The 24,676-nt window shown below is 43.8% G+C and overlaps 1 protein-coding gene across 2 annotated transcripts in view; it reads left to right on the top strand.

Moving 5' to 3' along the window:
• The window catches only part of LOC147728638 (uncharacterized), a 360,759-nt gene that overhangs the window by 186,779 nt on the left and 149,304 nt on the right, over window positions 1-24,676 (top strand). For both annotated transcript variants that reach the window (XM_086962403.1, XM_086962402.1), the window contains exon 5: window positions 2,436-2,572. In XM_086962403.1, the coding sequence (XP_086818529.1) occupies window positions 2,436-2,572 (137 nt within the window). The remainder of the gene's footprint in view (window positions 1-2,435; window positions 2,573-24,676) is intronic.

The following is a 24,676-nucleotide window of genomic DNA, read 5'->3' on the forward strand; positions in this document are numbered from 1 at the left end:
TCGTGAGCTGGCGCTTAAGAAGGGCGGGAAGGGGGCGTGGCCTGAAGGTGGGCGTGGCCAGCCGGTAGGAGGGGGTCACGTGAGCGATAGATCCGCTACACGGAGCCCTCTATGTGCAAAGTACAAGTAGAAGCAGGTAAGAATTAAAATCACAATAGTCACAGTTTTAAAAAGCTTCTCCCGGCTTTCCGCCTCAGGAGACTCGAACCAAATGAGCGCTCGTGAGCTGGCGCATAAGAAGGGCGGGAAGGGGGCGTGGCCTGAAGGTGGGCGTGGCCAGCCGGTAGGAGGGGGTCACGTGAGCGATAGATCCGCTACACGGAGCCCTCTATGTGCAAAGTACAAGTAGCAGCAGGTAAGAATTAAAATCACAGTAGTCACAGTTTTAAAAAGCTTCTCCCGGCTTTCCGCCTCAGGAGACTCGAACCTCCTGGTTTATTAATATCCACCCTAACTTTCGAAATATACATCCCAAATTATATTAACCAGTCTAGTGTCACGATTCTCTTACATTAAAACAGTATCCTAAAAACTACGATCGACCCTTCTCTCCCAATTAACTTAGCTGCGCCACGTTTGGCAACATGCTTCATTTCACTCGCTTGTCACAGAAATGTTTGTTGTTACTCCGGGAGGTTCCTTTTGTTTTTGGGTAAACATCGACCGTTTTGTTGCTGGGTTTGGGTGTGGTTTGAATTAGAGAAATTAGCTTTTTGTTTTTCCGCACTGAAATTATGATTGAATAGCTAGCTGAATTGTTTCCTCATTTCTTTATTTGTAGTTAACTCCTGACGAAGAATCTAAACGATTTGAAATGCATTGGGACACGCTTACGTCTAAAGATCACTTTTGAGAACATGTTTGACTTCACATTTCTTCGTAAAAGCCTAGATTGGCAACGTCAGACACTTGAAAATGTTGAATAAAAAATTCATAGTACAAACATGCTGTCTCCGCAGTGGTGTAATACTAAAGCAGAAATATAATTAAAGATTTTGGACAAACATTGTCAAAGAGATGAAAATGATGAATCGTTGGATGTAAAACAGTATGAAGGAAAGATTTCCTTACTCGCAGTGCGACAGCAGGGTGCAGAAGAGTTGTGCCCCATTTGGAATTATTTTTAAATTTAGCCCAGGCATGGGTCCCCCTTAAAGCTGGCACTCTTGTGTTGAAATTCATAGAGCAAGAATTAAAAAAATTAACAAACTTTAACCCTGCTGTGTAGAACGTATCTCACACAGTTACAGATACAGAACTTAGTAATCCAACTCTCCAGGAAGGTAGTTTTTGACATACTGCTACTTGCTTTGGAGTTGTACTCTGTGAACTTATTTTTCAAAAGTTAGAAGTACTTCCTGTATTGAACTTCGCCATGAGCAAGTACTTTGGTACCTTGTGTGAGGATAAGGGTAGTCACCCCCAAAGGAGGTAGAACATATGTCAGGTCACCTCCCGTATGTATTCAAGGAAATCCACGGGATATCATTGTTCATACCTTCTGTATGTGTACGTAGTCAATAGATCCAATGTTGCTCTTTCCAACAATATTTAATCTGGATTCCTTGTGATGTTATCGAACTTTGTCACTGCCCATTTCAAGTCATCAATTGTATGGTCTGTTGTGATATAGTGATTGGCCGCCTCTGTTGGTTTTCTTTTGCAACATACCCATGTTCTTAAGTGCAAATCTTTACCTTCCTGCAGGTCCATTCCTAAGTACATCAGCTTACAAGGGCATGTGATCTTGTAAATGACAAATGCATTTGGCATGTTTTTCGCAATATCCATGTTTTTTTAGGTCCAGTTCCAAAGTCTTAGGACAGAGCCCAAGAAGTGGATTGTGTTTCATTTCCAAATAGTAATTCTTGCCCATTATGAGTGAGTATGCTCAGGTATTGCCTAAATCTCTATTTTTCAGCATTCGTAGTTATGTGCAGCATAATGAGAGCTGTCTGCTTTAGTGCTACACAAGGCGTTACACTTAAAATTGAACCAGGATGTTATTAGTTGTAATATTTTGAGGCACAGTTGTTTCCACTCCATTTACATTTTTTGGAGTGGTTTAGCCCGTAATCATACGGAAAAGCCATGATCTAAACTTTAGCAGCCAAGCAAATTGAAAATATATGCAGAGCTCTGGCCAATGTGGTATGTTTCATTATACCACCCCAAGATAGTCCTCATCTGAGCTAAGTGGTGCAAAGACGGTTGCCTCCATAATGCCCCAGAATGGGTAAACAGTATGACATTCTAAAAAGAATATTTAATCCCAATGTGTGTTCTTTTACGCAGATTGATTCCTCAGCCATTCTAGTCCTACTGAACATTTTTTGTGTGCTATGAAACAATTCTACTTAGAGTATATTTCTTGTATATAAGCATTGAGATTGTATTGTATCATTAATATGCATTTTTTTTCTTTTTTTCTTTAGGATGAATACCAAGATTGAGCTGCTCCATGTGTCCTCTACTTCTGTCGCTGCGCAACAATTCAAACCTAGTGAAATTGATATAAAGCCTGCTCTAGAGGCGATCTCCTCATTAAAACTAACAGAGGATCATTTTAGAGGTAATGTGCAAGAAAACGTTGAATAGTCCATAAAACAGAATGAAGACGTAAAAATATTGAAATGTTGAATGCTGTGCTCCCCTAAATAACTGAACATTAATGATCTGAGTGCATCCTTTTCAAAGGACTATCTTGTGTATATTAACTTAGACGGACAGCGTATTGACAGATACATAACATAACCCTGCCTAAAGATGAAGGTCATGGGTACACACTGAGGAACTTACAGGTGAAGGTGGTGCATGCAATGATATCTGCTTAGCAACCTTTTTGCTCCCTTGAGCAACATTTCTAGGGACTTGGTCTTTCATCTTCTCCTGTATATTAATGACAGGTGGAGCCTTCACACTGGCATGTAACATTGGGTTTGACCTGGGGAGTAGGGATCTAAGCATACACATGGAGATGATGAACGGAGCGCTGAAACTTTGTAGACACTCACCCCAGTCACAGATCTGGGTTGAATCCATCATCCTCACTTCGCCACCCCAGTTCAGACATAGCTATATGCAAATCAGTCTTGACCCTGTTCCTCATGAGAACAGTCCAGCCTGAACTACCAAGCCATGTCTTCCCTGGACCGCAAACAAGCATCCTGGGACCCGTTTCGGGCTAACAGCCCTCATCAGCCAGGCTAGCTTGAATCCAGTGACAAAGTGAGCAAGGGACCCGCGTCTGGCATACCCTGCGATCTTAAGGTGAACAAATCAAACACAAGGAGATGATGGACGAAGCGCTGAAATTTTCAGACTCTCGCCCCCAGTCACAGATCTTGGTTGAATCCATTATCGTTCTTTAGCTCACTTCGCCACCCCAGTTCAGACATAGCTATATGCAAATCAGTCTTGACCCTGTTCCTCATGAGAACAGTCCAGCCAGAACGACCAAGCCATGTCTTCCCTGGACCGGAAGCAAGCACCCTGGGACCGGTTTTGGGCTAACAGCCCTCATCAGCCAGGCTAGCTTGAATCCAGTGGCAAAGTGAGCAAGGGACCCACGTCTGGGCATACCCTGCCAACTTAAGGCAAATAAAGCAATGATGCTTGTTTCCGGTCCAGGGAAGCGATGGCTTGGTAGTTCAGGCTCGACTGATGCCATGAGGCAGGGTATGCCCAGACGTGCGTCCCTTGCTCACTTTGGCCACTGGATTCAAGCTAGCCTGGCTGATGTTACTTAAAAACCGGTCCCAGGATTATTGTTAACGGTTCAGGGAAGACCTGGCTTGGCAGTTCAGGCTGGGCTGTTCCCATGATGCACAGGATTAAGACTAATTTGCATATAGCTGGGTCTGAACTGAGGTGGCGAATTAATCTAAAGAATGATGATGGATTCAACCCAGATCTGTGACTGGGGGTGAGTGTCTGAGAAGTTTCAGCACTCCGTCCATCATCTCGTTGTGTTTGAATAGGGATCTAAGCCATCATTTGTGAGTGTTTGGGGAATGTGTATCAATGTCCTTATGAGCTTAACCAGTAGGAAAGCAACTGCACACTGGGCTTTGAAGAACTGGATTCAAGTCTGCTTTTGGACAGGAGGGATATTGCCCAAGATGGTGGGTGTAAGGTGGCTAGGGCTACAATGTAAAGTGGTAATGAAATCTAGCATAAAGCAAGCTAATCCCCTTGTTAGACGGAGACTCCAAGCTTTACTCAGTCCTCAGCTGAAGCTTCTCCTTGGACACATCTAGGGTGAAGCTAAAAGCAGTCAGTTTGTCAACCCTGGATCTGTTCCCACTGCCCTGATGCAGTCTCTGGATATCTGTCTATTTTGGAGAGCGACTGGTGTAATTTTGACAAATTTTCATAGTGATGAGTCATTCTAACAAAATCAGGCTGATGAAAGTTCATTATAGAGAAATGTCATAGAGCTGAATCTTTTGGGGAAAAAGTAAATTCTCTTTTTTGATTATTAAAAGAAGGATAAGAGTCGCAGTTTTTCTAGTGACTACCTCAACTCGGTAGTGTAAGACAGTGCCCTCATTTTGCATTGTTGTCCCCACTTTTTGCTAAACTGCTGATGTACTTTGCCTGAGTGTTCCCTGGGTTCCTGCCAAAAAGGTACCCATGGCCTATGTTATTTCTCTAAAACTGCATTGAGACAAAACCCAATTGGCACTCTTTGGCCACAGGTCAGTCCCTTGTAAATAGTACCACAGATACCACAGATACCAAGAGCACACCACAGATACCAAGAGCACTGTGGCCAGGAAAGGCCTTGAAGGGCCGCAGCACTTAATGTGCCACCCTTAGAGGCCCTGTACCTACCTACCTACCTACCTACACACACCCACCCCCACCCACCCATTGCAGGCTGTGTGTTTTGGTGCTGAACAAAGTGAAGAGTTGACATGGCACACATCCCTGTGTGCCATGCTTACAACCCACTGCCCTGGCATAGGTCAGCCACCCGCTTAGGTGGATGCACTGTACCAGTGGTTAGGGTACAGGTGCATGAGCCCTATACCCCTACAGTGTCTAAGACAATTCTTAAATATTGTAAGTGCAGTAATGCCCCATAACGGCGTTTCTGAAAACTGGGAAGATTGGTATCAAACTTCTCAGCACTGCTCGCCAGCTGCCACCACCAGACATGTTTCTGGACCCCTGGGTCGAGAGCCGGCTGCTTCAGACCCTGCTGCTCTCAGGGATCTGAAACAATGTACATCCTGGGATGAGGTGCCAAGCCTCCTTCCCCAGGATGTGCAGGGTCCATGAAGGGAAAGCTTCAGAGGCTTGCCACCTATGTGAGCTACCCTAGGCCTTTGCTGCTTCCAGCAACCGGCCTCCACCGGTTCTGACCCCCACTTTGGGTGGGAGAATCAGCAGGAAAACCAAGTGAGGAAGGGAGGTGTGCCCACCTTTGCCAACCCCATCCCTCAGGTGGGGGAGGCAATGTGAAGCTCAACTCTCTGTCCCTGCCATCTTGCAGATGGGGGACCAAGCCAACCAGATCGAGGCATATGCCCTCCTCCCACTGGAGTGTGGCATAATAGGGGGTGTACCCACCCCAAGGAAGGGACTCATGGGTCCCAACCTTTACCTACCTGTAACCCCCTGAATCTAGTATTTAGGGGCAACCTTGACTCCTCAGACCAGAATCTACAAGAAGAAGGCGGACCGAAGAATCTGTGCTGAAACTAAGAAGAGGAGGACACCCACTGACTTGTCCCTAGCCCTACCGGCCTATCCCCACCTCAAACCTGCACCAGCAAAATCCCTGTGTCCTGCAGCCAGCAATCTTGAGAACCCGGAGGATCTGCCCTGCTTTCCAAACCAAAGGCTTTGTCTCCTGTGAGTACCGAATTTGCTCACCAACAGACTCTGGCCCCAGCCAAAACCGTGGGTCTACACCCGACCACTTTGCCCCAGGTTAGAATGGCCTAACACCACAAAGAAGTCTCCCCGGTGATCCTGACCTGAGATCTGGTGATCTTTGACCTGCCTCAACTCGCCAAACTACGTCTGCAGTCTCTTTCTGGAGCCTATCACAACAATAGGGCAACACACTTTTCCCCAAGGAGCTGGGTATAATCAATAATCCAGAAAATGATCCTTGAGGAATCCTTCAACCTATAACTTATTATTTAGAAGATGTCACATTCATGAACACAATTTATCAGAAGTCGAAACAAGTTTCCATCAAAATATGCTGCTTTTTATCTTGAATTCAATTCTGTAAACTTTATCAAAAAAGAGAAGAACATGAACACATATTTAAGTCACATCATATATGGCAACCTAATGACTACTGTCTTAGTTCATATAGTTCATATAGCATCCACAGTAGTATCTTACACCCTCTGTTCACTGGTATGGACAGTACAGATAATTAGCCATACATTACAAACAGTTCATAGCTTTCTTATAATTCATTCTGTTTCCAGTGATAACTCTGTAAACACAAAAATGGCGTCGACATTTCGGTCTCAAACAAAATCAATTCCACGAGACCATCCTCAGGACGATAGTCATTGCACCATGAATCTAGCATAAAACATATAATATCAATAAAGTTACAAAACTCATTTTTTAAACCACCTCAAGTTCACAGTATCGTCTGCTTACAACTCAACAAAAACAAGTGCACCACAAATACTCCACATCATGCCTATAAATCTTATCAATTGGTGAAACCAAGCCCAGTATTCTAATGCAAAACCTCCACAAACACCTTGTGACAATAATCACTTCTAAATCCTCAATCAACACCAAAGACGTGCAAAACAAGTACAGAGCTTACTCACTAAAGCGCCAGATGTCCCTCAGTCGCTTTATCCTAAAACGATAACCAAACCTTTTAAAACCACATGTTCATGAGTGACTTGTGCTTCCTATTACTGATGACCACTTGTGAGAGCTCTTATTCTCACTTCGTATGTTAGCGCTCACTAGAGAGTATATCGTGTCATTCAGCATTTCTAATATTTTTCTGTCTATTCTACAAACCAAAACGACATAAAACACTTAAAATTACCATTTTACTTTACTGAATACTGCTGTACAGTAAAATAACCCCCATATAGTTGTTTACTTACTTATTTCCGGAGCTTGAATAAATCAATCAATCCCACACTCGACAGTCAAAAACAAGCAAGTACGCGTTCTCAATCATGGCATTTGACCCTCTCCACATACCTTGTCATCACGCAGTCCCCGTCAAAAACGTGGCAGCCATATTAAAGATATTATCCAACCACTTTTTACTCAAATCACATTGCGATCTAACCACAGTTTATAAACATAGCCTTCTAGACTTTCCTTATTAGATAAAAATTCATAGGTTACTCTGAAAGCTTTCCCACTCTTACATATTGATGACAATTAACCATGTCCATCTACCACGTCAATGCGAAGCTTATGATAAAAAACGCAGCAGCCATATTGAAGGTAGTACCAAACTCATATTGCCTATTCACCAAAAGTAATCTCACCAATATTTCTAAACATAATATTCTAAGCTTCACTCAAGGGAATAACATTTAATTTAGATAAACAACAACCACACAGTCATACAGCCACTTACTCGTACGTGATACCGGTGGACTTGTAATATTATGAAACAATGTCCATAAACTAGTCAAAATAGGGGTATGCGCTGTAGCATAAATCCAATGGAATGACTGTCATGTGATATACATTCATCCTTATTAGCAGTTAGATCAACCTCTAAAACTCCATAGATGTCAATTCAGTTACATCATAAAAAGATGTCAGAAACTTATACCACTGGGGACCTAGATCCTTAAAGGGTAGCCAATGTTTGCCATTCCACATATGAATTTAGTCCTTTTTTCACTGTTCTAGCTGACCAAATCCACTTATTTTCCTTAATTGTAAGCAGACGATCAACATTATGTCTTATCTTTGTACTTTTGCAAGTCTCAAGCACAAATCACTTCATATCCATAGGGCCATGTGATTTCTCCAAATAGTGCTCCACAAGTGGTGCAGTCACAATTTTACATTGAATACGGTCTTGATGCTGCATAATACGTTTTTTCACTTCCTGTGTTATTTTTCCTATGTAATATAGGAAACCGGGACATTGTATACAGTATATGACATTCCTGGTCAGACAATTAGAGTGGTGTCGTAGAACCCATTCTTTTTCATTTAAAATACATGATTTAACCACAGATGTAGTTTCACAGGCTGCACATTGTCCACAAGGATAGTGTCCCAATACAGGCATTAGGCCCCACATGTTTTGCAAAGTTGTAGGAACTGGTTCCCTATATGCTCTCACCAAATGGTCCCTCAAATTCCTTGCCCTTTTAAAAGCAAAGTGTGGCCGTTTCAGTTAGGGTTACATTTTCTGTATCAAGTGCCAGTTCTTTGACACTATCTTTCGCATTTTATTGGACTCTGTTCCAAAGGTAGTTACACAGGTAATTGAATCGTATACATTTTCTTTATGATCTTTGTTTTGCAATAAAGCCTGTTGGTCATAATACCAGGCCCGTTTTAGAGCCCGCTTCACCAGTCTATATGGATAGTTTCTCATCATCAGTTTGGACTGTAAAACCTTAGCCTCTCTAAAGTAATCCTCCCTTTTGGTACAATTTAATTTAATACGTAAAAATTGTCCAAAAGGGAGATTGTCACGTAGATTACGTGGATGATGGCTTGTATATTTTAAGAGTGTGTTTCTTGCAGTTGACTTGGTAAACAAACTTACTGATAATACACCCTCATCATTCCAGATAAGTAAATCCAAAAAACATATGGACTGGTTATTATATTCAATGGTGAATTGAAAATTAATGTCTTGTTCGTTAAGCCATAGATGAAATTCCAGTAACATAGCAACAGAGCCTTCCAATGTCAAACAAACGTCATCTATGTAACGTAGATATTTCTTTATGTAGGAATGAAAAGGGTTGTTGTTAAATATCACTCTATTCTCAAAAGCGGCAACAAAAATGTTAGCTATGTCTGGAGCAAAAATAGCCCCCATAGCGACCCCCTATATTTGACCAAAAAAGTCACCATTAAAAATTAAGTAATTCTGTTCCAGTGCAATTTTGTCACATTCAATAATAAAATCAGTGGGAACCTGGTGTGGGCGGGGTCTCTCCTCTAGGACTTCTCTGATGACTATGAGCGCTTCAGTTTGTGGTATGCTTCTATACAAGCTCTCTATATCCATTGTCACAAGGATGTTTATTTGCTCATCAAATGGTTCACCTTCTAATAGTGTAATGACACTTGTACTGTCCCTAGTTTATGATTTTGTCAGGGGAACAAAAGGTTTAATAAAAAAGTCAGAACACAAAAGGAAACCACGTTGCGGTCCCCATTTTGCTGCACAGCCTATTATTCATGAATTTAATGAATTAAATTCGTTTTCCACCATGTACATTTTTTCTTCAGTTTAACCATTATCTTTATCCTTATACTTTAGTCAGTTCAATCCATTATACTCATTTATTTGCTTATTCAAAGAACACAGGAGCAGCGTTGGTTTCCACATGCCACGTTTTTTATGTCAATCACCCAATGCATTTCGGGAATTCCCTTTGCCTCAAAGCTTCAGTATCATAGTCTGTCCTGTCCTGTATGAAAATACTCCCACCCTTGTCAGCCGGTTTGATCATTATGTCTTCCCAACTGGCAACGGGTCTTAAGGTCACATGTTGTTCCTTTGAGAAGTTGTATTTAACATATTTCTTTTCCTGAAATAATTGTTCCACTTCAGTTAACACCAAATTTTCAAAGGTAGTCAGTTCCTTTGGCATGAGATTAGTTACAGGATAGAATGTTGATGGTCAACGTAATCCCGTGATATTATGTTGTGCAACTAATGGGGTTTTGTTGAAAAAAAAAATTCTATAGTAAAGTTCTAAAGAATCTGTACAGCTCCATTTGAGTTGTAAAAGGATCATTCCTATTCGTTGGAATAAAGGATAGTCCATGACCCAAAAGCTCAAGCTCATTTGAACTTAATGCATGGGTTGATAAATTAAAAATGGGTACTACTTCCAATGTGGGTTTATTCTGATTCCCCATTATGGCAATATTAGCCTCAGATATTGGTTCTACCATTCGTAGTAGCTGTTCCTTGTTTGGTGGAACCCAGGGGTGTATTGATCCCTGAACCAACCCCTCCGTGTGTTCCGAACCTATCCTCTCTGAGGTAGCTGACCTGTCCCCAAAAAAGAATTATGTCCTCTCCCGAATCTATAGTTTGGGGTATTTCCTCGGCTAATATTTTCGTCTGAGCTTGAAGAAGATGTATCTGAAAAAGTGGTATGTTTTGGTACCCAATTAGACTGACTTGAATTTTGTTGGAAAAAAACGTTCTTCAAGTAGGGATACGTGCGTTCTCTTGTGTAGTTCTTTATATCTTTCTGAAGTTTTTCTGTCTTTTTTAGAATGTTGTTTCTTTGGAAGTCTGATATTATAGTTTCCAATTTTTTGAGAAACTCTTGAGCATCTGTTACTGCTGGATCTTCCTGAATTTGTTTTTCTAATTCGGCTATTTCAATCTTTAGTTTCTCTATATGTCTTAAGACAGTTTCAAAGCTGAGGACCATCCTGCTTCGTGAGCATTTATTCGATAGGAAGCTAAATCCTACTTTCAAGTCCTTGTCATCAACAAAGATCGCTGGAATATTACGCATTTGTAAACCCACTGTAATGATGTTATTGTTAGACAATCTATGAGAAATTTTGCATAAAATACAGTTCTTATTAATTTTGTATGCAATCTTTCTAAGTTATTACGTACTGCAGTCAGTCTGTTAAAAGCTATAACTAGTTTTACTCGTTTATGGACCTAATAATGAAGGCCTCCCAGCTATTTTAGCAATGTATTCATGGGTATAGGTAATAGTTTCCTGTTCTGACATTGGAAAGATTTAGATTGACAACTATACACTATTTACAAGTTACTAACCTACATCCAGACAGAAAACGACAACAAATAAATAATCCTGATTGTTCCAATATATATGCAGACAAATACAACAAAGAGACAAGCCACTTTTTGTATAAAGGGCCCTTGCAGACAGCGTCTGCGCTAATAATCTCACAACAATAGGGCAACCCACTTTTCCCCAAGGAGCTGGGTTTAATCAATAATACAGAAAATGATCCTTGAGGAATCATTCAACTTATAACGTATTATTATTATTATGCTTCTTTTTATCTTGATTAATTCAGTAAACTTTATCAATGAAGATAAGAACATGAACACCTATTTAAATCACATCATATATGGCAACCTAATGACTTCTGTCTTAGTTCATATAGCATCCACAGTAGTATCTTACACACTCTATTCACTGGCATGGACAGTACAGATAATTAGCCATACATTACAAACAGTTCATAGCTTTCTTATAATTCATTCTGTTTCCATTGATAACTCTGTAAACACAAACGTTGTAATGGCGTCGACGTTTCGGTCTCAAACAAAATCAATTCCACAAGACCATCCTCAGGACGATAATCGTTGCATCATGAATCTAGCATAAAACATATAATATCAATAAAGTTACTAAACTCATTTTGAAACCACTTCGAGTTCAAAGTATCGTCTGCTTACAACTCAACAAAAACAAGTGCACCACAAATACTCCACATCATGCCTACAAATCTTATCAATTCGTGAAACCAAGACCCGTGTTCCAATGCAAAACCTCCACAAACACCTTGTGACAATAATCACTTCTTTCTGGAGGGCTCACACAACCGTGACCAGAGTTGGTAAGAAAACCCAATGCCTAAAGACACCCCTGCCCCATGTCCAACGGCCTTGGGTGGCCCAACCAACGGTGTCCCAGCATCCCAACTTACCTTTCCAACCGGTGGTCTCCTACAGAAGATTTTCGCTCCCGAGCCTGCAGTCTTTGTTGCAACTGGAGAATCCCCATTGAAATCAACAGGGCACCCGACGCTAAACCAGTACCCTGCACCCTGCGCCGCTGCAGGTGTACTGTGGGTGCTAACGTGGATCCCCCTTTGTCCTGCGCCTAACACCAAGAGCTTTGCTCCCCCAAACCTTGTGGCCTTCTCGTGAGCAGCCACCAACCTGAGGCCCCCTATTCGCCTTGGATAACATTGGCCCTCAGCACTCTGCACCGAGCCGCCCTTGACTCTGTGGGAACCCTGGTTCTTACCCCAGAATACCAACTCCCACAACCAAGTACTTACCTGTTAACTGATAACCACATTTTCTGCATAGGAATACACTGATTGCTTTCCTTGAAAATTGTTCTAAGTTTGGAGTTGGTTTTGTATGAGAACTTGAAAAATTGCAAATAACTGAAAACTGCTTACTTTTTCTCTAGGAAATGTCCCAGTGTAATATCTAGGCGTATCACACTGAGCAGAAAAAGTAATCCCAAAAATAATTTAAAGTGATCTAACAGTAATTGTCACTGTATTGAGAAGATTTACAAACCTGTAACAAAGACATTTTCATTCAGCTTGCTTGTATTGTTTAACCTGCCCTGAAAAGTACTATTTACACTTACCTGTTCCAGGCTTGCTTGGTTCTAGAAAATTAATATACCTAATTAATATTTTTGATATAAACAAATTGATCTGAGTTCAGTCTTTTAGTGTGTGACATAATTTGCTGCCTGAGTGTGTACAACAAATGCTTACACTACCCTCTGATAAAACCTTACTGCTCGCCCACACTACCCCAATGGAGAGTAAGGTACTATCTACTTTTACCTCTGCCTACCTTTGGGATTCCACTGGACTCTGTGCACACTATACCTCATTTTGGTATAGTTTATACAGAGCCATCTTCCTACAGGTAGTTAAAATAAATTAATACATATATGAAAAAGGAAAGACTCCGAAGAGGACAGCGTGACTCGTGTGAAAAGGTAAAAGTAGTGAATACAGAGAATGGGGGAAGTTGTAGCTGGAGTAGAGGAAATTGTTAGGAAGTATTAGTAATAAGGGGAGTCCAAGAAAAAAACCAGGGCTAAGCAAGAACTTCCCCCTTATGAAAGCCAACCGGAAGAAACACACGATTCTACAAAAATTGCTTTTTACTAGGTTGGTTTCATCAACCAAGTCCAAACCATTCTTAAAGAAATAGTCCTTAATAATGGTTCAACAAAAAACATGTATTCAATCTATTTTCTTCAGATTAGAAGTTCTTCAAAACACATACAACCATCCATAGACCAGACACGATAACGCTTGTCTGAACCGGCACCAGTAGACCCGAACCAGCTGCTGTTCCTGGATCTACTTGCAACAAGTTTAGTTAGGATTCAATAGTGGGGAAGGCTCTGAAGGATCCATTCTTAAAGTTGCCTTACCCCAAGAGGTCATTGGGGGTAAATGGGGGGGGGGGGGGGGGGGGGGTGGAATTCCACACTGGTACAGAGAAGCGGCTGGAACTCTATGAAAGTACAGAAGCTGACTTTTGCCCAGGTCCAGTAGATGTGTGTGTATATTGAATCTGCAAAACCCTTACTATCATGAACCAGTTCTCCATGAATATAGGAACCCATAGATTATACTTCCTTTCTTTCTCAATCCTGCCTCCCAGTTCTGACCCTGGTGGTGGTCTTTCTGCAACCTTAGATATTCCATTGCATTCCTACTTGGACAATTGTGAGTAACTATCAAGTGTCCAATGATGAGGTAGTGTATCTGCCAGGCCCCTAAATTTAGGAACTTATACAACTTGTGTTCTTAGCAAACTACCCAAAATCACATTGTTGCTCATTAAGAGGATCGACTTCGCAGAGGTAATCATGTAATACAATCTAACAAAGATCTACCATTCTCGAATGATGGTAAGTCATTATCCAGATGGTAGATCATTTCGGGAATCACTTCAAGAGTAACAGGAATTTCATGCCGGTGGTTGCAGAGGTTCTGGGACCTTAGGTTATGGACGATCTGCATAGGGATGGAACACTGAGCCGAGCTCCACTTTTATTTCTTTCAAATTCAGCTGGCAGAACTGAAGGAGTAGCTGCTGGCCGGCATGTCCAGAATTTGGGACTAGCCCCATTGCTACCTGCTGTGCAAACCATCACTTTAAAGAAAGTTTGTGTTAAGGAAGAGAAACATATCCTGTTTCTGGCATGAAGAGCTCCCAAAGGAAGCCAACAACACAAGAGCGATGGGGCTAGCTCCAGCTGCGCAGTTTATGGGTCATATGTATCAAGATTGTACCAGAGCATGTGTTCCAGAGTCATCTGCCTGCTGCAGGATGGAAACTGATGCTACCACTAACCGCCGAGAAAAGTGAAAGTGCTTTGCCGTAGAAGTGGCGGGAACTGATTTTCTAGAGAGCATAATGGCCTTTAAAAGGCGACTGCAAGGGATCCAACCTAAAGGCCGTAACTGCTACTGATTACATTGTATCTGCAGCCACTACTCCCAAGGACTGGTATTGAGATGCAATTTTGCCTCTCCAATTCCATGTTGTTAACCTTATACCGAGTTAGTCACCGCTGCAGTCTCCACACAAAAGAAGAGCCATCACTGTAAAAGTGATCAAAGCAATCAACGCCTTTGTTATTATCTCCATGAAAGCCATCGATCTCAAGAAGAAGTTCATGTTTGACATGACGAAAATTCATGCCAATGCATGTGCATCCCCATTTTTCCCTAATTCCAGGCTAAGCTTGAAACCTCTCCATAAGCGACTGGAAGACTAGTGGAGATAGCACTCAAGAATTTGGTCAGAGAGATTAACACTTTTCATTCAGTTCTGCCATTGTTTCTGGTGCCAGAGAACCTAATGAACTTGTTTTCATTGCAATACAGACTGCTATTACAGTTGATATAACCTAAATGTCCTTGTTACAGTGGGGAGCTCACTGCAGCAATCTACAGAAGTAAGGCATATGATCTTTGAAGAAATCCTTATGTTCACATTGGAGTGCATTCTCAATCTGGATGTCAGTGAGAACCCCTTTCAGAGGGCTTCTGGACAAGCATGGGTTACTGAGCCAACCATGGTAGTTGTGGCCTATTTACTCCTGCTGTCCCAGGCATGACTTACTATGGACCCTGAGTAACTGTACTCAAACAAATGAAGAGGGTCAGTGGAATAGGATTAAACCACAAAAAGGAGCAAAAAGTTGAAACTGACCTGACTTAGGTTAGTTTAGAAAGCCCTCACTCACTGACCTGGTCGGTGACATGCTTCATCATTGGGCCCCACTAAAGAGGCAGAGTGCCTCTTTAGTGTGCTGCGACGCGAGAATTACTGCGGAGCAGGTTTTTTGTGTAAAGGCTTTTCAGTGAAAGTAAAGATAAAAGTGTCTCAAGTGTATCAAAAAAACTTTATTTGTAGATCACTAGGACACAGTTATAAAAATTAGTTTGTGTCAGGAATTAAGTCCAAGATAGATTTTATGGTTAATTCCATTTACTAATAAAATCAGTCAACATGTTTCTGCCTCTGAAGCGGTGTTAGTTTACCAGGCATTCATCAGGACCTTTCATTGTGCTAAAACCTGGCGGTATGAGCACTCTAAGGCTCACCCTTACCTAGGGGCGTGAAAGTGAAAAATAGTAGAAAGTGAAAGTGCAAAGGGGAGAGCAAATGTCCAGTCCCTGTTACTCCTGGTCTAGGAGGCTTGCCAAAATCAGACTTCTGCACCTGGAAAAGGAAAAAGACACAGACATACATAGAGGACAAAACAAACATTACGTGGCTGGTCATGTTCACAAACATACATCCGTGGTGCTCCAAATATGTGGGAGGACAGTGGATGGCAACTACACAATATAGTTATCACCAGCCTCTGTACCCTATGGGAACTACTATTAAAATTAGGGGGTGTTGTGAGCTACAGGTGGACTAAATTGAGCCAAGTAGCTGGAAAAGGTTAAAAACAGGGGAGCGACTGCTGCGGTTTAAGATCAATGGACCAAGGGTCAGTGATCCGATCGTAAATATCCAGTTCATTAAAATTGTCTCACTTGTAAAAGGATTGAGATCTGCACCATGGGTCACGGGAGGGGGGTGGGGGCGTAATTGGCACACCCTAAATGTAGGAAAGAAACGAATTATCAGGTATTTGCCCAAGGGTTACTTATCTCAACAAAGCCGCTGGAATTGTCAGCCCACTCACGCCCTCGACGCCAGGCACCCTCTTGGAATCTGTGACTCCCTCGTACCGGAATCTCCAAAATGATCCCACAGTTACCATCAAACCGGCGGACAAAGGTGCCGGGATAGTAATCCAGAACACAGCGGACTATGAGAAGACGTGTCTAGATCTTCTGGCGGACAGAAAGAACTACATCCCCCTAACACAAGACCCTACTAGTGAACTTAAGACACGGATCACCACCATAGTCAGAAGAGAGGAGGAGAACGGACAACTGTCTAAAAATTAAGCTGACTTTCTGAACTCCAACAACAGTGTCATCCCCTATTTCTGTACATTGCCAAAATTGCATAAAAATAGGCTACCACCTCCCGGATGACCTATCGTCTCTGGCATAGGTTCTTTATTAGAGCCATTGTCACTGTTCTGTGATTACTATCTCAAGCCCATTGTGCAGAATACCCCTACCTATCTCAAGGACACCAAAAGCCTTCTACAGCTTCTTAGAGGGATCTCCTTTGCTGAAAACACCGTGACACTAGTAACCCTAGACGTAGAAAGTCTTTATACTCGCATCCCCCAGGACGATAACATCAAAGTCCTGGGGGCAGCTTTGGAATCAATAGACTGGAATTATCAGACGTCAAAGGCATTCATCATGGAATGCGCTACTATTGCTCTAAAGGAGAATTTTTTCTCCTTTAAGGGGCAGCTGTTCCTCCAATGCACGGGTACTTCCATGGGTAGTACCTTTGCTCCCAGTGTGACTGGGTTGTATGTGGCGGATTTCGAAGCCAAACATATCTTACCATCAAATGGACCTTTTTACTCCTCCATACTGCTATGGAAACGTTACATCGACGATGTTCTGTTGCTATGGGAGGGTAGTGAAAACTATCTTGAGAACTTCCTAATCTGGATCAACACATTGGATCATAACTTGAAGTTCACACACACCGTAAGCAAAACAGACATTGTCTTTCTCGATGTGATCATTACCTTGAATGGTACTTGCCTCTCAACTAAAACGCACTACAAGCCTACAGCCAAAAACAATCTGCTGGAGTTTACCAGTTTTCATCCTCGCCCACTGAAAGAAAACCTACCGTATGGACAATACCTGAGGCTTAGGCGCAATTGCAGTGACGTGCAGGATTTTAAGACACAATCTGCTGACCTCACAGTTAAATTACAAAACAGAGGATACCCACAAACCATTCTAGACAAAGGCTACAAGAGAGCGCGTAATCAAACACGTGATGCGCTCTTAGAAGATAAAATCATCACCCCGGTTGAAATCCCTCTCACTTGTATGACCACATATAACAGCCTTTCTAACTTCATGAAGAAAACTGTTAACAAACATTGGAAAATCATTACAAGTGCAAAAAAGACATGGGAAAAACCTTTGTTTTCCTTTAAAAAGGGCTGTAGTTTGAAAGATGCGCTAGTTCATACACGCCCCAAAGAAAAAACACCACCGGGAGCGCGCTCAGTGACTGACTCCTGGGGTTTACCCAAAATAACTGGACACTTCCCGCGCTCAGACTGCAGCGTGTGTCATCTGACGACACCATCAAAGACCCTAACACTAGAACAAGGAAAAGTATGGACGCAAAAAGGGACACACGAACTACAATTCACTAAATGTGATATATATCATCACCTGCCCTTGCGACTTAAGATACGTTGGGATGACCACACGAAAGATCAAGCAGCGCATCTGCGAGCACAGGAGTAATATCAGGTGTAAAAAGACAACAACCAAAATGAGTAGACACTTCCTTGATAATAACCACACCACCAATGACCTACGGTGGACAGTGATAGAACAAATCAATGGGAGCAATAACATCACTAACCGACTTTTTGAACAAGAGCAAAGGTGGGTCTACCGTCTGGGAACCCACCTTATTGGGTTAAATGACGAGATCCCGTGGAACTCAGTACTCAAATGACTTGCTCTTATGATCAATCTGTGTACAACTAATAGTATCTGAAATTATCTATACTGAACATTCTAATGCCTAGTTTAATCCGCTCTCACAACTGATTTGTTCCTGAGTGGCTTTACTAAAACTTACACCAGCAGCCTCGAGACTCGGTTGATAATGTCACATGACTAGCATTGTCTATGACACTTCATCCTTGTCAGCAGAGCCTTTTATGGTACTCCGTTGGTAATTTCACAGATCTAGCATTGTCAAAGATATCACATCCTTGTCTATAGAGCGCTCTATTTCATCTTAAGGTATATTTTCCTTGGTGCCTTGTGTGCTTCACATTTAGCTGATATTGACAGCGCACCACCGGAGTGATTTATGCCCCTTGTGCTTCACACTTAGCTGATATTGACAGTGCACCACTATAGCGCTTTCCATTCTTTGAAGTCCACAGAGCTTGTCATCCAGTTTTGATGTTATTTTCAATAAAGTTAGCTAACCCAGCCCCTGCTGCAGTCCTTTCCGTTCCACGTGACTTACGGCATCATTGCATACAGTGAGCATTAGCGAATAGCCTACTTGCACCGTCATACCGAGCGGACTTTGGTGATTGGTTAAAGCATTCCTAGCGAGCATTAGCGACTAGCCTACTTGCACCGTCATACCGAGCAAACTTCGTTGATTGGTTAAAGCATTTCTAGCACGCCCATCCACACTCACGACCACGCCCAACCCGGAAACGAGCCGCTTCCCGCGGCTTGGATTTAATCTCTTTCCCCGGCCCCGCAGTCCATCGTCTGGGTCTGGTACGAGGGAGTCACAGGTTCTAAGAGGGTGCCTGGCGTCGAGGGCGTGAGTGGACTGACAATTCCAGCGGCTTTGTTGAGATAAGTAACCCATGGGCAAATACCTGATAATTCCTTTCTTTCCTGCATTTAGGGTGTGCCACTTACGCCTCCACCCCCCCTCCCGTGACCCATGGTGCAGATCGCAATCCTTTTACAAGTGAGACAATTTTAATTAACTGGATATTTACGATCAGATCACTGACCCTTGGTCCATTGATCTTAAACCGGCGCATTGACTTAAAGAATATCGTAGCGCTGGCGCTTGGTAGCAAGTAGGACTGCTACAAGCGTTCTTGTATTCCTATCTGTGCTTTGTTTTTAGCTCATTTTAAAACTGTTTTCATTGCATCAATTTACCTGATTTGGGCGCGCTTACTCCCCGGTCCACCGCAGCAACCAGTGCTGTTTGTTGTGGAGGGAGGCAAGCGGCACCACTTCCTGGTTGCTCCATCTGAGGCGGCCATTTTCGGTGGGTTGACGCGCTAGTCTCACACTCCGCCTTTCCCTTCTTATTACGCACTTGTCCGTGCAGCGGTGACGCGCAGCGGTAGCGCCGTAGAAGCGCCGGAGAGGTGCCAGAGAGAAGCCAGTCTGCGCCAGTCCGCGTCCAGACGCTTCCCGCTTCCTGGTGCCCAGCTTCTCTCATTATGGTAGGCCCCTCGCTGTCTTACAATGCATCATCGCTCCATGCCCTTTGTCCTTCTTATAACCCTACGTGTGCCCATACCTACCTTCCGCATCAGACTGACTATGTCTGCAAACAGTGCAACTGGCGTCCCTCCATCCCCCCTATTCGTCTACCATCACCCACTCAGGACTGGAAAATGTTCCTCTTGAATTGCAGGTCCGTCCCCAAACACCACACGGAGCTACACTCTTTGATCGAAGACCTTAACCCTCATGCACTTTTCCTAACGGAAACGTGGCTCCATATGGATAACGACCCAGCCATCGTCTGGGCCATCCCTCAAGGATTTACGCTAAAGAGACTAGACCGCCTGATTGGTAGAGGTGGAGGAGTGGCTATTGTCTATTGTGACAGCTACAAATGCCGAATTACCCCTACAACTGTGCCATCTTGCGAAAGTTTTCATTTCTCACTTGATTTTTCCCCCACCACTACTTTCTCTGGCATCCTAGCCTACCGTCCTCCTGGTGCTCTCAATAATTTTATAACTAAAATGACGGACCTCACTGCAGGTATCATCTTGTCCTCACCCAACTTCACCTTGTTGGGTGATTTTAACTTGCACTTAGACGACCCCCATGACACTGCAGCCAATTCCCTCTGCTCCAATCTTTCCGCGCTAGAATTACATCAAAAGGGATTTCTCCCAACCCACAATAGAGGTCACTTGCTGGACCACATTTACAGCAATATTAGCGATCTCTTGGTCGAACCCCCTGTCCCATTACCCTGGACGGATCATTTTTTAATTCCCTTCATCTGGCGCACTAATCTTTCCCCCTCCACTTGCGGCCTCGTTAAACAGCGAGGCAGGAAATGGTCCGCACTTCCTCTCCCCGCCTGGGAAGCCGCCCTGGTTAGGAACTTACCCGGGAAAGTGTCGAACTCCACTACAGCAGCTAACAATTTTGATGAGTGGATTTCTATCACACTTGACACGGTCCTTCCTGTACAGGCCACCAACCTCATAAAAAGACCCAGAGCCGCTCCATGGTTTACTTCCACTCTCAAGACCATGAAATTAACCTGTCGCAAATATGAAAGAGCTTGGAGACAGGACTACTCCAAGTCTAGGAAGGATGATTATAGAGCCGCTATTAGGCTCTATAAACAGGAGATAAAGACGGCTCAAGCCGCCTTCTACGGCAGCAAAATTAATGCAGCCGCTAACGCCCCAAGGTAGGTTTTTAAAATTGTCAAATCACTCATTTCACCCCCTGCGGAATGTCCCTCTGCTGATGGTGCCCAAAACCGCTGCAATGAACTGGCTGAGTTCTTTTCTGGGAAAATACAGAACATATACTCCTCTTTTGGGGATGTTAATAACGACCCAGACCCCCCCCCCTCCCCTCCACTTCTGATATCTCAGTCCCGTGTAGGCTTGACACTATTCCTCCTCTAGATTCTTTGGCTCTGGATAAGCTTATCTCCAAAGTCACTTCAGGCTCCCCTAACGACTCAGCACCTCCTCAGATCCTCATTAAGGCCATGGACATAGTTCGCCCGGTCATACTGGACCTTCTCAACACTTCCATCTCCTCTAAATCCGTACCTCCCTCCTGGAAGTGCGCGATGGTGAGGGCTCTGTTGAAGAAACCCAGTCTCGACCAATCCAATTTGGCGAATTATCGTCCTATTTCCTTGCTCCCTTGGCTGAGCAAACTGCTGGAGAGGCATGTAAATAATACTCTGATGAACTATTTGGAGTCAAATAGTCTTCTACGTGCCTCCCAGACAGGCTTTCGCCCCCTACACGGGACCGAAACCGCCCTCCTAGCGGTAACGGAGGAAGCAAGAGCAATGCTAGACCAGGGTGGCAAAGTTGCCATCATCTTATTAGACCTCAGCGCCGCGTTCGACACGGTTAACCATGTCACGCTATTACAACGACTGGCGGACATGGGCGTGTCGGGCCCGGCTCTGGACTGGCTGACATCATTCCTGACCGACCGCTTCTTCCAGGTCTTTGAGGGCGAGGCAGTGTCCCCCAAACATCCTCTTAGGTGTGGGGTTCCTCAGGGTTCTTCCCTGAGCCCCACCTTATTTAACACCTACATGGAACCCCTCGACAGGATTGTCCAAACCTTCGGTGTGCGTATTATCACCTACGCGGACGACACCCAACTGGTGGTCTCTTTAGACCACACGGAGGTGTCGTCCAACACCCTAGGCCCCTGTCTCGAGGCTGTAGCCAGATGGATGCAATCTTCCTGTTTAAAACTTAACGGGGAGAAGACAGATGTTATCCTATTAGGCAACCCCTCCCCCTCTGTCTTTGCTTCCATCTGGCCACCATGTTTAGGCCCGTCCCCAGCCCCCAAGGACCAAATAAAAAGCTTGGGAGTTTGGCTTGACACTGCCCTGAATTTCTCAGCTCAAGCCACAAAGACTGCAGCCACCTGTTTTGGACTGATGAGGATGCTGCGGAAGGTGCTCCCTCTGCTTCCATTTCAGGCAAGGAGGATCCTAGTCCAGGCTCTCATACTATCTCGCCTGGACTATGGGAACGTCCTCTATATGGGAGCCCCTTCCTTTGTGATTCAGAAGCTCCAAGTCACCCAAAACAGTGCAGCTCGCCTGCTCTATAACCTTCCTCGCTGGCAGTCAGCAAGGAACGCCCTAAGGGAACTTCACTGGCTCCCCATAGCGGCCAGAGTGCAATTCAAGGCTATGTGTACTCTTCACAAAGCCTTTCATCACCTGGGCCCTGCAATCCTACAGCCTTTTGTTACTCCCTATGTTCCGTCACGTTCCCTTCGATCTGGGACCCTCCAGCTGGCCTCCTCTACCAGAGTCAGGAGAGCCCGCTGGGGAGGCCGCTCCTTTTCACACACCGCGGCTAAGCTTTGGAACACTCTTCCTCTAACCCTGAGAGGGACCACTAATCATCTTTCCTTCAGGAAAGCCCTGAAAACTCACTTGTTTGCCAACTTCTGCTGATCTACCCGAGTCCACGCTAATTTAGTCTTCTGTCATAAGCGCTACGAGGCCTCTGGGTAGATAGCGCTATACAAGTGAACCTTCAATTCAATTCAAAGTCGCTCCCCTGTTTTTAACCTTTTCCAGCTACTTGGCGCGATTTAGTCCATCTGTAGCTCACAACACCCCCTAATTTTAATAGTAGTTCCCATAGTGTACAAGAGGCTGGTGATAACCATATTGTGTAGTTGCCATCCACTGTCCTCGCACATATTTGGAGCACCACGGATCTATGTTTGTGAACAAGACCAGCCACTTAATGTTTGTTTTGTCCTCTATGTATGTCTGTATCTTTTTCCTTTTCCAGGTGCAGAAACCTGATTTTGGCAAGCCTCCTAAACCAGGAGTAACAGGGACTGGGCATTTGCTCTCCCCTTTGCACTTTCACTTTTTACTATTTTTCACTTTCACGCCCCTAGATAAGGGTGAGCCTTCGAGTGCTCATACCGCCAGGTTTTAGCACAATTAAAGGTCCTGATGAATGCCTGGTAAACTAACACCGTTTCAGAGGCAGAAACATGTTCACTGATTTTATTAGTAAATAGAATTAACCATAAAATCTATCTTGGACTTAATTCCTGACACATAAACTAATTTTTTATAACTGTGTCCTAGTGATCTACAAATAAAGTTTTTTTGATACACTTGAGACACTTTTACCTTTACTTTCACTGAAAAGCCTTTATACAAAAAACCTGCTCCGCAGTAATTCTGGCGTCGCAGCACACTAAAGAGGCACTCTGCCTCTTTAGTGGGGCCCGATGATGAAGCATGTCTCCGACCAGGTCGGTGAGTGAGGGCTTTCTAAACTAACCTAAGTCAGGTCAGTTTCAGCTTTTTGCTCCTTTTTGTGGTTTACTCCTATTCCACTGACCCTCTTCTTTTGTTTGAGTACCTTGACCGGGGATTAAGAGTGTGTCTGAAATCTCCCTATCTCCCTGAGTAACTGTGCCAAGTACCACCACTTCTGCTCTGACTCTTAATGGTAGCACGAGTCAAGCAGTCCAAGACTCTTCAGGCATAAGCTCAAGACTCAAAATACCACTCCGTCCCCAATTTTATGTTTGTCTAGATCAATACTTATTTCTGGTAAGAAAATCATTAATTATTTATAAACAAAACACAGAACACTTAATAATCCATTCCAAGTCTCTTGAGGCCAGCTCCCCGCCTTTGTCTCCTCTCCACCCCTCTCCTTCCCCCAGCTAAACCAGTAGTTCCCTGGTGGACCTATGGAGGTGATGCCAGAGTGGATGCGTAGTGGTGCACATCCAAATTTGACTTTGGCCTTGAATGTTATGCATGTCTGGCACTTTGTGGCCGAGCTCATGTATGTCTCACTAAGGCCTGTGGCCCTGCATACTCTTACCAGATTGCAGCCTTAGAAAGAATGGTGTGTCTTCTGCGTCCCAGTGACGAGTGGCTTCCCAAGGTCGGCAAGATGGCTCCCTGAGGCAGTCGCAGGTGGCAACACTTTCCAGGAGCAGCAGTTTTTTTCTCACTGTTCCGGACAGTAAAGCGATGAGCAGCAGTGATGCTGCAGGATGGTTTCTGATCTCGTTTGCAGTCCCTCTGCTGATTTCAGGCACTCCTCAGACAAAGGCGACAGCCTCAATGGTTCTGTTGGATCCCTCCTGGCATTTGGGGGTCAAAGCAATGGTCTTAATGAAGGCTATTGTTACGGGTGATGTCCTGCAGCTTCACATCAGCCCTAATGATGGTTACAGACTTCCCACAAGATGAGACTGCTCTTTTGAAACACTGGTCCTAACTGCACCAGGTGCTTCACTCTTTTCTTACCGGGATCCACTCACCAGGATTCCTGCTGGGCCTCGCTCTCTCCAAATTCTCTCCTCCTCTTCTCAGGGCATTCTGGTCTTGCAAGGCGGAAAGCTGGCCCTCCAGACAGCGGACAAGTGTTCCTGGGTGATAATCTCTCACCCTGCTGGGAGACCAGCAGACCTTGGTCCTCATCCCTGGTTTCAGCTGCTCGAAATTTTGATGATCTTCTTTCTCTTGATGAACTGTGGTGTGGATCAAACTGTGAATCATGCTTTCAACTTTATAGTCCAAATCCAGACATGCGTGAATTTTTGAGGA

The sequence above is a fragment of the Lissotriton vulgaris genome, chromosome 3_1, assembly GCF_964263255.1.
Source record: "Lissotriton vulgaris chromosome 3_1, aLisVul1.2, whole genome shotgun sequence".
Lineage (NCBI taxonomy): Eukaryota > Metazoa > Chordata > Amphibia > Caudata > Salamandridae > Lissotriton > Lissotriton vulgaris.